The sequence below is a fragment of the Meriones unguiculatus genome, chromosome 5 (genome assembly GCF_030254825.1).
Source record: "Meriones unguiculatus strain TT.TT164.6M chromosome 5, Bangor_MerUng_6.1, whole genome shotgun sequence".
Classification (NCBI taxonomy): domain Eukaryota; kingdom Metazoa; phylum Chordata; class Mammalia; order Rodentia; family Muridae; genus Meriones; species Meriones unguiculatus.
The window spans coordinates 113,843,555-113,857,980 of NC_083353.1; the positions used below are offsets into that span (position 1 = coordinate 113,843,555).

The 14,426-nt window shown below is 49.5% G+C and overlaps 2 protein-coding genes and 1 non-coding gene across 4 annotated transcripts; 2 read left to right on the forward strand and 1 right to left on the reverse strand.

The window, feature by feature from the left end:
- Window positions 1–89: 89 nt before the first annotated feature.
- Window positions 90–7,620, reverse strand: Emg1 (EMG1 N1-specific pseudouridine methyltransferase). Of its 2 annotated transcripts, none has more exons than XM_021637033.2 (6): window positions 7,321–7,620; window positions 1,521–1,622; window positions 1,291–1,432; window positions 869–927; window positions 650–726; window positions 90–359 (listed from the first exon to the last, which is right to left on the reverse strand). In XM_021637033.2, the coding sequence occupies exons 1-6, from the start codon at window positions 7,486–7,488 to the stop codon at window positions 194–196; spliced, it is 714 nt and encodes a 237-aa protein (XP_021492708.1). In that variant the 5' UTR covers window positions 7,489–7,620; the 3' UTR covers window positions 90–193. The 2 variants fall into 2 exon arrangements, with proteins under 2 accessions (XP_021492708.1, XP_021492707.1); XM_021637032.2 differs by having other exon boundaries at window positions 650–799.
- A 113-nt stretch (window positions 7,621–7,733) lies between these two features.
- Window positions 7,734–12,353, forward strand: Phb2 (prohibitin 2). Its single transcript, XM_060384192.1, has 8 exons — window positions 7,734–8,004; window positions 8,165–8,249; window positions 8,508–8,587; window positions 9,361–9,545; window positions 10,219–10,348; window positions 10,445–10,548; window positions 10,961–11,038; window positions 11,319–12,353. Exons 1-8 carry the CDS (start codon window positions 7,878–7,880, stop codon window positions 11,397–11,399), a joined length of 870 nt encoding a protein of 289 aa, XP_060240175.1. The 5' UTR covers window positions 7,734–7,877; the 3' UTR covers window positions 11,400–12,353.
- On the forward strand, window positions 10,615–10,865 carry LOC132654454 (small nucleolar RNA U89). The gene has a single exon (XR_009592096.1). It is a non-coding gene; the product is annotated as a small nucleolar RNA U89 (small nucleolar RNA).
- Window positions 12,354–14,426: the final 2,073 nt, after the last annotated feature.

Below are 14,426 nucleotides of genomic sequence, written 5' to 3' on the forward strand. Positions count from 1 at the left end.
GGAACCTTCAAAGTCTGCAACACCAGAGTCTAAGGGGGACAGTTTACACTACCATGTACTGCTGAGTTTAAGAACTCAAAACAATCAGGTTTGAAAACAAAACAGTCTTTATAGGAAAAAAACAAATAACTAATATACAGTGTGGGCTCCCTGCTCGGCCGTCTTGCTACAGAAGATTATCTTCCAGCACAGCTTAGGAGCCAACAGACTCAAGAGTCCTCTTTGAGAACCAGGCTCTGCTCTTCTCAAATGACGCCCCAAACTTCCTCAAAGGCTGTGGTAAGTTTAGCACAGGTGAGGGCAGCAGAGAGCGGGTAGTTGCTGATGGACACCATCTTTTCTGTGTACTCCACACTGACCTGAGAAGAGAAGGATTTGCTCAGGCCACCCTCACCCTGTGCCAGGTTCAGACTTCGAGGGCAGAAAAGCATGGGAGAGCTCATCTCTGAGCAGCGTGTGATTCATTATCAGATCCTACAAAACTGCTAAAGACATGGCAGAGTCCTCAGAGAATGCACGCTGAGGCGGGAGTGCAGCTCCCACTTGTTTCATGCCCTGCACTTCCAGTTTGCAAGAACAGAGATTTTCAAGATGCTATCAGCTCCTGGAACCCTGCCATGAAGAACTACGCACAGAGCCCAGACTGTACCTTGCCGTGGGCAAACGCCCCCACCACGAAAACAACTGGGTCACTACTGGGCACCAAGTCTCGCACATCACTGACATCTGTGACAGAAAAGGAAGTGCCAATCTTCATACAGCCAACGGGAAAGTGGTCAGACACTGGGTTCTTAATTACCTAAAGACAGAAAGAAAAGTCAGCCTCAGAACTGGCCCCAGGGCCCACCAACAGGTCTCACCAGCTCACCTTCAAAAGCTTCTGAGGGCCGTCAGCTGCTCGGACGCTGAGTTTGTGTAAAAGCTGAACTAAAGGGGGATAAAGGACTTCAGTAGTAAGAAGAGACAACATTCTTCTGCCCAGTGACCTAAGCAGAACAACCCCTGAGGAAACTGGGCTCTGTGTCCTTTAGATCACACTATTCTCTAAGATGCCTCACAGGAACCCTGTCGAGTACATCACTGATACCACTGACAAGATCAAGACAGCCTTGCCCTCACACAGAAACATAAGAGAACAGGGGAACTGAATTTCTGTGAACACGAAGCAACACCAGGAGTCTGTCCTGGCGGTTACTCCCTACCACTGAAGGACTGGGTATGTTGAGAATCACTTTTCCTCTCTTCACTTTGCCAGTTCATTCAGAACCTAAAGGTCCTAAGGTTTCTCACCCATGAGGCCACAAAAGCGGTCAAAGGTTCTAGGAATCCGAGTCTGGGGGTTCACTTCAATCAGCACATTCTTCTGTGTGTGGATATAAACCTGTAGCAATCCAGCTCTGTTCAGGGGGCTGTCCATCAGCATCAGTAAGCTCTGAGAGACAGAGAGAGAACAAGCACAGTGAAGCCTGACAAACAGCACCTGCTGCCTTCAGAGTCACTAGCTCTGCCCCCACAAATACCTGGTGGGTGATGTCTGGTCTGACTTCCCCTGGGTCCCGTCCATTCTTCAATAACATGGACTTGTGCTTGTCACAGTTGAGTAGCTCGTAAGTTTTCCCTACCTGAAGAACAGAACATGATGACAGCAATGCCTGAACAAACATCACAACAAATGCAAGCCCACTTGACACCTAAGCCAGAAACACTAAGTGGGGGCCAGAAAGCTTTTCAGGGGATTACCATAAGACCACATTTACACATAGAATAACTACCTTACAGCAAAAAAGGAGGGCACAAGTCAGCACATTTAGTTTTTAAGGTCTACAACTATCAAGCAAGGTCACAGAAGTTCTCAAATCAGATAGGGGGTCATGAACAAGACTAGTCACAAGAGCAGTATGCTAAGGAAATGCCATTCTAGGAAACAGCAAGAACCTGCCTCAAACAAAGGAATTTGGCATAAGCAAACCACTGAGAAAAAGCAGGTGGACTGTGCAACTCGGTGGCAGAGGGATTATTCCCCAGTACTACAAAATGAAGACATGAACAGTCAGTCGGAATAAAAAGGGGGGCACTAGAGGACTAGGATTATCTATGAAATTGCCTTCTAACCTAAGAATCCTCATAAGCAAAGAGCCAAAGATCTAGTGTCAGAAGAACTCGACATCTGAGAAGTACTCTGACAGGGTTATGTATTCCATAAACGGCAAGTGAGGTGTGCTCAGGGCTGCACCCTGAAATAACTCGTTTGCAACTTCAGATCTCAAGGGACATTAGAGTTCAATTCCCATGACTTATGGAGAAAGGAGGGAACCAACAAGCTGTCCTTTGACCTGCACACCCATACCCAAGTACACACAGCACACACAGAAGTCTATAAACATGGCCTCAGAGGTAGGTCAGCAGGTAAAGGCACTAGCTGCCAAGCCTGACCTGACATCAGTCCCCAGAATGCACGTGGTAGGAGAGAACCCACCCCTGCCGCCTCAGGTTGAATGAACACATATGCTAGGAACATTTTTAAGTGTAAAACGATAGTGTTATGTGCACACAGGTTTTCAAAGTCTGTTTTGTGTATCACTAGAACTTTTTATGTCTAGAGACAAAGTGACAGTAGCACTTCAAGATATTTGGGGGATGTAAATTTTGGGATTAACCAAACAGCTGAAACAAGAATATCAAGAAGCTCAAGAAATGGCACAGTGGTTAAGAGATTACTCAGCCAGGGCCCAGTAGCACATGCCTGTGATCCCAGCACTCAGGAGGCAGAGGCAGGCGGGTCTCTGTGAGTTCAAGGACAGCCTGGTCTACAAAGTGAGTCCAAAACAGTCAAGGCTACACAGAGAAGCCCTGTCTCAGAAAAAGAGAGAGATACTACTCTTGCAGAGGACCCAGACTTGATTTCCCAGCACCCATGTCAGGTGGTCTAGAACTCCATCTCTAGGGGATCTGAAAACTGGCTGCCAAGGGCATCCAGACACACGGTACACACACACACACACAGTCACAAATAAATACCTTTATTTAATCTTATGGGCATATGCGCCTGCATGTATGTCTGACCAAATGCATGCAGTGCCGGTGGCAGCTAAAAGATCTCTGGAGCTGGAGTTACAGCTGTGAGCTACCATGCAGGTGGCTGGCAACTGGACCTGGTCCTCTGGAAGAACAGCCAGTGCTCTTCCTCTGAGCCATCATATCTCTCCAGCCCCATATAAATGGAGTAGGGGCCGGAGAGATGACTCGGCAGTTAGGAGCACAGACTGCTCTTCAGAGGACCAGGTTCAGTTCCCGGCACCCACATGGTGGCTCACAACTGTAACTCCAGCTCCAGGAGAATTCTGACCTGCTCAGACACCTGAATTCTTGATACATATACACTCATGCAGGTATAACACACATACACATAAACAAAAATAAATCTTAAAAAAAGAATGTCAGAATAAAGCAAATGATCAAAAAACTAAGTCCTTAGGACACCCTTAATCATAAGAGAAAATGAGCTTTTTAATGATCCAATTTCAACCCATTAGTAGTATAAAACTGGAGGTTTTGTGCTCTTTATTTTTTTTTTAAGAGTTACTTAATTTTACATGTCTGAGTGTTTGGCCTGCATGTATACATATGCACCACATATATGCCTGGTGCCTGCAGAGATGAAAGGAAGGCATCAGATCCTGTTGAACTCAACTGACATATGATCATGAGCCATCATATGGGTGCTCAGAACTGAACTTGAGTCCTCTGCAAGAACAAGTGCTCTTAACCACTAAGCCATCTCTCCAGACCCAGGTTTTTGGAGTTTTGGAGATTCTCTGTGTAACAGCACTGGCTGTCCAGGAGGACTCGATTTGTAAACCAGGCTGGCCTTGAACTCAGAGATCCACCTGCCTCTGCCTCCCAAATCCTCCAATTAAAAGTGCGCACCACCATGCCCAGCCCAGAACCACAACAGAAAACAACAGTAATGGTGAACAATAATAGTGATGACGGTTTGTGAAACAGGAATATGTGTACTGATCTGAAAACCACACTCTAGAATGACCAGAATGAAAACTATTACTAACAGTTATTGGAAATTATTAATATAGAAGTTTTGATATCTTATAGAAACAGTAAAACATCACATGATTCTACAAACTATGATGAACAGGAAATGGTTAATAGATGAGCAGGAAGCATACAGGAAGTCATACCATTGTCACCTCTCTATATGTCTACATCGGCTTGTGTGTGTGCATTCCTGTGTGCGCGTGTAGCGTGCATGTATAGGTACAATTGTGTGTGTGCGCGGTGTGTGTGCGCGCGCGCACGAGCATGTGCTTTCATGTGAGGCTGATGTCTGGTGTCCATTACTCTCTTATTTTCTGAGATAAGAGTTCTTTATCGATAGGGCATGGTGGCCCATGCCTTTAATCCCGGTGCTCGGGAGGCAGAGGCAGGTGGATCTCTGTGAGTTTGAGGCCAGCCTGGTCTACAAAGTGAGTTCCGGGACAACCAGTGTCTCGGAAGCAGCATCCCAAGTTGGATGTGGGGGCTCACACCTTTAGGAGGCCACCAAGTGCCAAGCCAGTATGACGTATAGGGTGAGTAAACAGAACAGCAACAGATATTCAACACAATTCCAGCACTCAGGAGGCTAAGGGAAAGGCAGAAGGATGGCAAGTACTAGACAAGCCTAGATTGTGCGATAAGACCCTGTCTCAGAAAATAATGAACAAACAAGTAGTGGCTAGCAATACAAAAACACTCTAAGGAGGGCTTGCAGTTAATAATATTCAATGGCCTTAAGGGATAAGAGAACTTAATGGGCTGGAAAGATGGTTCAATGGTCAGCACAGCACAGGCGGCTCTTCCAGAGCACCTCAGTACATTCCCAAGATTCCACACTGTGGCTCCCAAACACCTGTAACTCTGATCCCACGGGATCTAACAACTTCTTCTAGCCTCCCTGGGTATCGGGCATGCACACAGTGCAGAAACACACATATGCAGACAAGACCCCACACATACAAAGTTTTCAAAAGAAATTAAAGGAGGCAGAGTGTAAGAATAATGCAGAGTGGACCCAAGTAAGACTGGCCAAAACAACCAGAGCCAGGACAAAGAAGACAGAACACTAGAGCTGGGACTGACTGGAGACCTGTGATCCCAGCCACCCAGGAGGTAGAGTATCAATTCAAGGTCAACCTGAGCTACAGAGGAAGCCAAGGACAGCCTTGACAACAAAGACAGACCCTGAATATCAAAATTAAAGTAAAAAGAGGCTGGGGATGTAGCTCAGTGATAGAATACTTATTTAATCCCCAGTACTGACGGGGAAAAAAAGGAAAGATAATATAGTCTGATGAAAATCTCAACCAGCTATCTTTTGATCAGCTTTGAAATACCACTGATGATAACCTGGGCTAAAATTCTGGAATATATATGCTCCAAGAATTTTTCTTTCCTTTTTTTTTTTTCCTCTCCCCTTCACCCCATTTTTCTTTTTTTGTTTTTTTGACACAGGGTTTTCCCTATAGCCCTGGCTGTCCTGGAACTCACTCTGTAGACCAGGCTGGCCTCAAACTCAAGAGTTCCACCTGCCTCTGCCTCCCAAGTGCTGGGATCAAAGGTGTGCACTACCATGCCCAGCAAATAATTTTTAATACATATTTGTGTGTGTATATTTGTTGAGACAAATTCATAGAGACCTGGCTGTCCTGGAACTCATTATGCAGACCTAGCTGGCCTTGAACTCAAGGCTTACCTTGATCTGCCTGACTCTGCCTCCCAAGTGCTGGGATGAAAGGCAGGTGCTAGAATATATGTATGTGTATATGCACTATATGTTATATATGATGTGTATACAAATATATGTATAAATACGTATATATTCACACAAACATTTTTTAATTTTAGTTTTATTCAAGAAAAAGTTTCTCTGTATAGCCTTGACTGTCCTGGACTCATTTTGTAGACCAGGCTGGCCTCGAACTATGGAGACCTACCTATCTCTGCCTCCCTGAGTACTGGGATTACAGGTGTGTGCCACTGCACACAGCTATTTTTTTTTTAATTTATTTTTATGTACACTGGTGTTTTGCCTGCATGTATGTCTGTGAAGGTGTTGGATACCCTGGAATAGGAGTTACAGACAGATGTCAACTGTCATGTGGGTGCTGGGAATTGAACCTGGGCCCAGCTGAGCCATCTCTCCAGACCCTATATTTTTTATAACTTTATATGTATGGGTGTATTGCTTGCCTGTTATGTATGTGCCACCTGGGTGCAGTGCCTATGAAGGCCAAGAGTTTATCAGATCCCCTGGACCTGGACTTACAGAAAACTGGGTGCCATAGTGTGGGTGCTAGGAACCAAAACTAGATTTGAGAACTCCTCTGCAAGAGCAAGTGCTGTTAACCAAGCCATCTCTCTAGTCTTGCTCTAGGAATTTTAATTGGCCATAGCCTTTTTGATGTCTCAATAAATAACCTGGAATAAGTAATATTAATTTATTTCAAGTACTAGACATTATTCTAAACAAATATAGTAACTCCTTTACTCCTTCCACCATTTCAGTTAAGTGAACTGATCTGCCTATGTCACAACTGGCATATAGGAAGCAAGCCAGTGTATCTGCGTTCTCAAACACTGATACAAAGAAGGTTTTCACACTTGCAAGTTATTCTGGGATTGCTAGTCTGATAATGTCAAAATCAACACTCAAGGGTTAATAGGCAGCTAGGTGTAGTGGTGCATGCCTTTAATCCAGCACTAAGAAGGTAGAGATAAGCAGATATCAGTGGAAGAATAATAATAATAATAGGGGCTGGATAGATTAAGCAGTTAAGAGCTCAGCAATTAAGAGCACTGGCTGCTCTCCCAGAGGAACGGGGTTCAATTCTCAGTACCCACAGAGCAGCTCACAACTGTCTTTAACTCCAGTTCCAGGGGAATCTAGCATCTTACAGAGACATACATACAGGCAAAACACCAATGCACATTTAAAAAAATAAATATTTAAACAATAACGATGATGATAGGCAACCGCTTAGAAATACATAAAGCCTGCAGTTAGGCTGGAAATATCAATTACTTCAGAAAATCAGAAATCTGATTAATTGATCAGTTAGTGAAAATAGATGGGGGGGAGGGGGAAACAGGTTTTCTAACTATGGGAATGAGAGTCAAGAGCATCCAACCCAGGATGCCAATATCCTACAAAAGCAGTTCATCCTTCAAAAGAAATTTTACTGCTCAGTTTTCCACTCATTCTGTATCCCTGGTCCCCCCAAGATCTAATCAATTTACTACTTCCACACTCTCTGTCCAAGCTACCTTGACTGTCTCCAGACTGGCCCCTTCCAGCACCACAATGAGCCTACGGCCTCCGCTCCTGCTTCCTGCCCCAAGCCGGGGCCTCTTAGGCGGCTCAGTTTCCCAGTCCTGTTCCTGCACTGCAAAACGCCGCTCACGAGGTTGGAAATCGCCACTGGGCGCAGCCATCTTGTAAGCAGACCGGAAATGGCGCTGAGGTCCTTAAGTAAGAACTTCGCGTCCGCCCTCACTGCAAACTTCCTTCTAGCTGCCATTTTGAAAGAGGGCGCTTGGAAATGGCGATACCCGTGGTCCTGAACTACCGAAGCCTCTCCAGGATGGCCTCCTTCCAGAAGAGGCGGGACTTCCGGACGCGCCATTCCTGTGCGCGGAGTTCAGATCCGCCTAGGCAAGGGGGAGGGCTCAGAAGAAAGCGCACTTCCGGTGCCCTTTCTCCCGGGAGCACCACGGCCCCCAATCCTCGTGTGCAAGGCGAGGTCTGGAAGCTGGAGTGGGGTAGAAGCTGGCGGGCACACCCCTCCTGACCGCTGGTGCCGCTGCCTTCAGGAGGATCAGACATGGCCCAGAATTTGAAGGACTTAGCGGGACGCCTGCCCGCTGGGCCTCGGGGCATGGGCACGGCGCTGAAGCTGCTGCTGGGGGCCGGGGCCGTGGCCTACGGCGTCCGCGAATCCGTGTTCACCGGTGAGAAACCGCCTTCCCCTGGCCGGACCTCGCAGCCCCCAGACCCACTGGCCTGCCTCCCCCAGGTGTCCCCGCCTACCTGCTCGCTCGTCCCCGGGCCACTGCGCCGAGCAGTGCTTCGAGCAGTAGCCTGTCCTCATTCCCACTCCTCTCTCCACAGTGGAAGGTGGTCATAGAGCCATCTTCTTTAATCGTATCGGTGGCGTGCAACAAGATACAATCCTGGCCGAAGGCCTTCACTTCAGGTAATGGCGGGCCGCGCAAACGGGCCCTAACCTTTCACCCTTGACGGCTGGAGCCAGACTTTCAGCAGGATTCCAGTGCTGCTTTTTCCCCTTCCTCACTCCTGCTGCTCCGAAACTCCAGCCTTGCATAAAGGGCTGTTCTCCTTGTCCGTAGTCGTCATAGGGAGGAACAGGCCCAAGGACGAGTGGTGAGGGAAACTTTGCAAAATCAGTGAAACTGCAGTTTCCCAATTCCTGTCCCCTACCTCTCCTCTCCAGGATCCCCTGGTTCCAGTACCCCATCATCTATGACATTCGGGCCAGACCCCGAAAAATCTCCTCCCCCACAGGCTCCAAAGGTAAGTGTGGGCAACGAGAGCAGCGTGGTAGGTGGGGAAACAAGCAGACGTAAAAGGAACCTGACGAGGCCGCCAGGAATGGTAGTCTTTGTTTCTACACCTGGAGCATGCCTCGTGCCTTAAAGCAGAGCGTTCCAGCACTTGGTGTGCCTGCACATTTTCATGTTTCTCTCTGGAATCAGAATTGCCTTCGTGAGCTTCCCTATTGCCTAGATTTAAGCGTTTCTTAGGCCCTTTTTTCTGCTAGCTTGTTGATTACATCTGTACTCTGGAGAAGGTTCCTCCTCTTCACTAGCTGTTTCCTTGTAGACCAATCTCAGAAGCCTGTCTTTGAATTTCCCCAGGCCTCTGCCTCTTTCACATGTACACACTGAGGCAGGTAGCCCAGTAGCCACTGTGATGTCCTTCTCTGTGCTGTTTCCAGGAGGTGTTCTTTATCCATTCACTAAGCCATAGGCCTTGAAAAGAAACCATTCTGGTTCTCAAGCCCGTAGAGTCTGGAGGAAAACCCATGATTGTTGGTGGAGTCCACTTTGGAGGTCACATCAAGTCTAGTAGCAAGATGGGGGGCGGGGGGGAAGGCAACTATACTAGTGAAAGGCCTGTAGGAAAGATTTCACAGTGAACAGGATCTGTTTGGCCTCTGCTGTCCCCTGTTCCCAGAGAAGTGCTGGGCTGCCCTTCAGTAAGGCTTGCCATGGTGGGGAGCACTCCTAGATAATGCTTAGAAAGGGGGGTTGGCCTGAGCCAGCCACTGCTGACCTCTCCCTCAGACCTGCAGATGGTGAACATCTCCCTGCGTGTGCTGTCTCGACCTAATGCCCAGGAGCTCCCCAGCATGTACCAGCGCCTCGGGCTGGACTATGAGGAGCGAGTGCTGCCGTCCATCGTCAATGAGGTGCTCAAGAGTGTGGTGGCCAAGTTCAATGCCTCGCAGCTGATTACCCAGCGGGCTCAGGTCTGACTCCCGTCCCTGTCTGCATGGCTTCCCCTGGTCCAGGGTCCTGGGTCCTAAAAAAGGCATTTTAAGATGAGGGGGTCCACTGTAGTTCAGTTGGTAAGTGCTTGCCTAGCAAGTACAGCCCTGCCTTTATTCCCAAGCATTATTTATACCAGGTATGGCACATGCCTGTAATCTCAGCACTCAAGAAGTAGACACAAGAGGATCAGAAGTTTAAGGTTATCCTTGGCTGTATAGCCAGTTTGACGTGGGAAAGCCGTACTGTCACTGTGGGAAATATGGAGAAACAACTGTAGAACTTGATGCCAGTCGGTGTTAAGAAGGAAGTGCAGCAGAAAACAATGGCAATATAATCTTACCCACATCTCTAAAGAAGTTCTTTCCTTGCTTGGTAGGAGGCTAAGGAGATACATATTGCATTTACAAAAGGGAAGATTAGGTGTCATTGTGACATGTGGCGGCCATGCCACCCGTTTGGTGCTGCCTCATCTGTCACACGAAGAGATTGAACCAAGTTTTCTCTAGTGAATGTTTGAGGACTTAAGTGCCAGGCTTGCTTCCCATTCTCAGGAGCTCTGGTACTCTGATAGTTACAACAACATCACCTTCCTTCCAGTTCTCTGACCCCCTCAAACCACCCATCCCTTCCCCTCCCCACCCTTGCCGCCAGGTGTCCCTTTTGATCCGAAGGGAGCTGACAGAGCGAGCCAAGGACTTCAGCCTCATCCTGGATGACGTAGCTATCACAGAGCTGAGCTTCAGCCGAGAGTACACAGCTGCTGTAGAAGCCAAACAAGTGGGTAAGTCCCAGGAGGTGGGGCCTTTGGGCTTCTGGAGACGGGAGAAGGGGTCACTGCATGTGTTCAAGTCTTACATCGGTTCACTTGCCACCACAGCCCAGCAAGAAGCCCAGCGGGCCCAGTTTTTGGTGGAGAAAGCAAAGCAGGAGCAGCGACAGAAGATTGTTCAGGCTGAGGGGGAGGCTGAGGCTGCCAAGATGATATCCTTCTGTTGCAGAGCTTGGCCTAGCCCCTGGGACACCCTGTTTCCCTCCCTCCCTCATGGGCTGGCTGATGAGGCTAAGGCGAATGCGACTGCCTACTGACTCTTGGCTGGGGTGAGGGGTTGACTGATGAGATCTGAAATCTTGGTGGGGGTGCCTGAGGCCTGGCTCCCTACTGTAAGGCCAGATCAACAGCATTGCTGGCCTTGCCTTCATGTCTGCTGTCACCATAGTTCTGGCAGCATCCTGCAGGGAGGCCCACAGTGGGTGGCCAAAGTGTGAGTAGCCATGTGAGCGCAACCTTGAATCTGACAGCCTGGAGGACTTCTTGGTGAGGCGTGGTGGGGTAAGGGTGTTCTGCTCACAGATCTAACCTGGCCTAGATAAACCCTTAACCCTGGCTGCTCACCTTGGAGAAGCACTGAGCAAAAATCCTGGCTATATCAAACTCCGAAAGATCCGGGCGGCTCAGAACATCTCTAAGACGGTGAGTGGAGGGTCTCACTCAGTAGGGCTTCCCGTTGGGATTGAAGTATTCGGCTCTAGTTACACCATGGCAGCTTCCTCTGGTACCCTTCTTCCCCCAGAGTGACCCCGCAGTGTTCACCAGACCACGTTTGTGGCTGTATGGAACTGTAACACCAAGGCTTCTCAGTGCCTGGATCGTTGTTTCAGAGCAGGGTCCTCTTGTTCATTCCTGGGTTGCCCACTGGATCGCAGAGACTCAAGGGCTCTGCTAACACAAGCATCCATTCCTTGTCATGCAGATTGCCACATCACAGAACCGCATCTATCTCACTGCTGACAACCTTGTGCTAAATCTACAGGATGAAAGCTTCACTCGGTAAGAGGTGCCGCTGTGCAGACAGCAGAGCAGCTACAACTGTTCCCCAGGCTCTGGATTCTCTTGCAATAGTCACTGGGCCCTTGACAGTTTCTCTGACCACTAAAATCAGAAAAATGGGTGTCTGGCTTTTTGGTAGTTCCTTCTTATATTCTCTAGGACTGTATGAAACAAAATAGGTTGTCTTATGGAAAAGGCACTTTATTTTAAATAATTAAGTGAAAAGTGATGGCTGATGGTGTCCTTGCTTGAGAACTGCTGCTTCGCTGGTAATGACAGTGTGTTAGAACCGCAGAAATGGTGGCCAAGAGAGCCTTCATCGGCACTGGGGGTCAGAGAAGGGTCTAGAGCAGCTGGGGCCTGAAGCTGACTAATCAGTAACACATATTTCTCTTCTGTTTCCTGCTCACTTCTCAACATGCTGGCCACAGGGGAAGGTAAGTCACTACATCCTTGCTATAGGGTCCTGGGGCTTGTCTGCTCCCTGGACCTATCCTAAACCTCCCCTTCTTACCTCCCCATAGTCAGAACTTCATCTGGGAAGAAGGGATGGTTTGGGGTGTTCTGCATCTCACACTACATCCCTAATAACATGAGGGGTTTTTTCTTTGTTGTACAGTGACAGCCTCATAAAGGGCAAGAAGTGAGTGGACGGCAAGAATACCACCAGAGGAGGGGCATCTCCTTCTCCACTAGGGAAGAAGGAGCCAGCGAGGGGTCAAGCACACCACCCTGACCCAAGCATCACGCGATGGATTCCTCTGTATCTGCCCTCTGGGATTAGGAAGCCTGAAGACCAGCCCTTTCACAGGGTTCTCCCCCTCCCTGTATTGGCTCAGGGGGGCCAGGACAGTGATTTCTTTGTGATTTCCTAGTGTTGTCCCTCTCTCAGAATGGGGGCGAGATAACCACCATCCCAGGAATTCTCAATAAATAATTTTTATTACTTAAACTGAAACCAGGTTTTGCATCTGAGTGTGTTTATCATCAGATAGGTTACAGGGAGGCAGTTGTTCACATGCACCCTTGGGTCTCTGCCAGCAGAGGGCATAAGCAGACTGGCTGTAGCTACAGGACTAAACTGAGAGCAGTAGACTTAAGAACCAAAGGCTCAACTGCGCCCTCCACCCCACCCACACGTCTACCAAGTGAACCAGCTGATTTAATAACATCTTTTGTAAAGCTGAGCAGCTGTGGCTTTGCTGAGCCAAACTAAAAATGTGATGACCCCGACGGGAGCTGCTTCCTTGGTAACCAGCTTCTGGGTAGCGATGGGAGATGTGTGTGCTCCTCCCTAGGGCAGTGTTCCAAAGCCCCACACTGCCACCAGGTGCAACGAGCTAGTTGCATGGAGGGTTCTCCCTATGGAGGTGGGGTCCCGGGAGTCCAACTAAGCAAGAACCTATTTTTCCACAGATTACCTCATTCTTCCAAAGACACTGAGTGTCAGGTGCTGAGAAAATTAAGCCACTGTTCATGTGTGTAGCTAACCAGAACCTTTGCCATCTTTTTCCTTTTCTGGGTAGCCAAGAAATGGAACCATGAAACACACAATGCAGTAGGGGAAGAGGTGAACTGTAACTGGGCTAGAGGGTGTGGCAAAGCTTCAGGGTTCTTGAAGGAAGTAGATTGATCTCTCCTGATGTCTAGGAAGCCTAAGATAGACAAGCCAATGGCCCTGAGTCAGTACCCCGTGTTTCCACCGGCATTCCTGGCCCAACGGAAGTGCCCTGGGACCAAATGTGTTTCCAAACCTTGCCGTGGTTCTGAAGGCAGCCATCTTGTCTCTTTCCCATTGTTTCCCTTTGCCAAGTGATTCACACATACACACCCCATCCAGAGGGTTAAAGGTCAGAGGTTGTTGGTCCGGAGGCCTCCATGGTCTTCAAAGCTCCAACAGGGTCTGCTGAGGGAACTGACCCGGGGGCCATCTTTACCAGACAGTGTTAGGGGCTTCCTACTTCAACCATCCAACACTGCACTGGAAGATGGACCCAGAGCCAGCCAACATAACACCGGACGGCCGCTGATGAAGTGCTAGAGGGAAGCCGCCGCTGGCTGGCTGGCTGGCTGGCTGGCTGGCTGAGGCCTCCTGCGTTCGTAGACAACCCCAAGGCCAAGGTCTCCTTCTGGTAGGATCTGGATCTACCAGATGACAAATCACACTGGGTTGGGGGAGGGGCTGGGGCCATTGTGTTCCTCCGGTAGGCAAGCGGCCAAGTGGAGAGGCACTTCTACAGCACCCGTAACTCAGCAAAAGGGGCTTTCAGGTAATGTGGGGGAGGAAGGGGCTTGCTGCCAAAGGGCCTGAAGCAGTGGACGACGCTGACATAGGGACAGGGCCTCCATCATTACCCGGCAGTATTAGAGAGTCCCAAGCAGCACCCAAACACTGCTGGGTAAGACGAGGGCCCCTACCCAACCAGTCCACCTCCAAGTTCAGTCCTGGCTAAGCCCAAGCCCGGTGGAGACGCCGCAGATCTCCGGGCCCCCATCCCCCACCTCCGCGTCATTTGGGACACTTCCGGGTGAGCCTTGCTGCCCACCACCAGGCGTACCCTGAGTTGCCCATCACTGAGGCCGAAACCAGCTTCAGCAGCCTCCCTTACTCCTCTACTGTCCGCCCGCGAACCAGCCCCCTACCGTCCCACAGCCTGTCCCAGGCCCCAACACGCCAATTCACTGCGCTCTGCGGTTCCTAGCGCAGCCCCAGGACCCCTCTCGATCGGCGGCCTTTACCTGGTACCAGACCCGCCTGACCCCTAGAGTGGTGCAGAAGTTAAGAAGAAGAAGAAGAAAAAAAAAAGGGTGTCAACGCCCCGGATTCAGCCGCCTCGCGCCAGCCTGGCCTCCACTCCTGCTCTTCCTTCTTCACCTGCCGGGCAGCGCTGGCGCCTCACCTGGGCCCCGCCCGCCTGCTGCCCTGCGCACAGGTGTGTCCTCCTGCCATAGGCTGCCCCCCTCTCCGCCTTAACTCCTTCCCTCCCAGCACCAGCCCTGGGCGCCTCCTCTTGAGGCCTGGCCACCCCGC

Bases quoted from the DNA above. Each gene is read 5' to 3' on its own strand.
- Emg1 (XM_021637032.2), bottom strand. From the start codon at position 7,488: ATGGCTGCGCCCAGTGGCGATTTCCAACCTCGTGAGCGGCGTTTTGCA. The intron at 1,623-7,320 runs GTAGCTTGGACA...TCTGTTCTTCAG, and splicing joins CCAGTCTGGAGACAGTCAAG to GTAGGGAAAACTTACGAGCT. The intron at 360-649 runs GTACAGTCTGGG...TTCTCTTCTCAG, and splicing joins GGGCGTTTGCCCACGGCAAG to GTCAGTGTGGAGTACACAGA.
- Phb2 (XM_060384192.1), top strand. From the start codon at position 7,878: ATGGCCCAGAATTTGAAGGACTTAGCGGGACGCCTGCCCGCTGGGCCT. The intron at 8,005-8,164 runs GTGAGAAACCGC...CTCTCTCCACAG, and splicing joins CCGCGAATCCGTGTTCACCG to TGGAAGGTGGTCATAGAGCC. The intron at 8,588-9,360 runs GTAAGTGTGGGC...CCTCTCCCTCAG, and splicing joins CTCCCCCACAGGCTCCAAAG to ACCTGCAGATGGTGAACATC.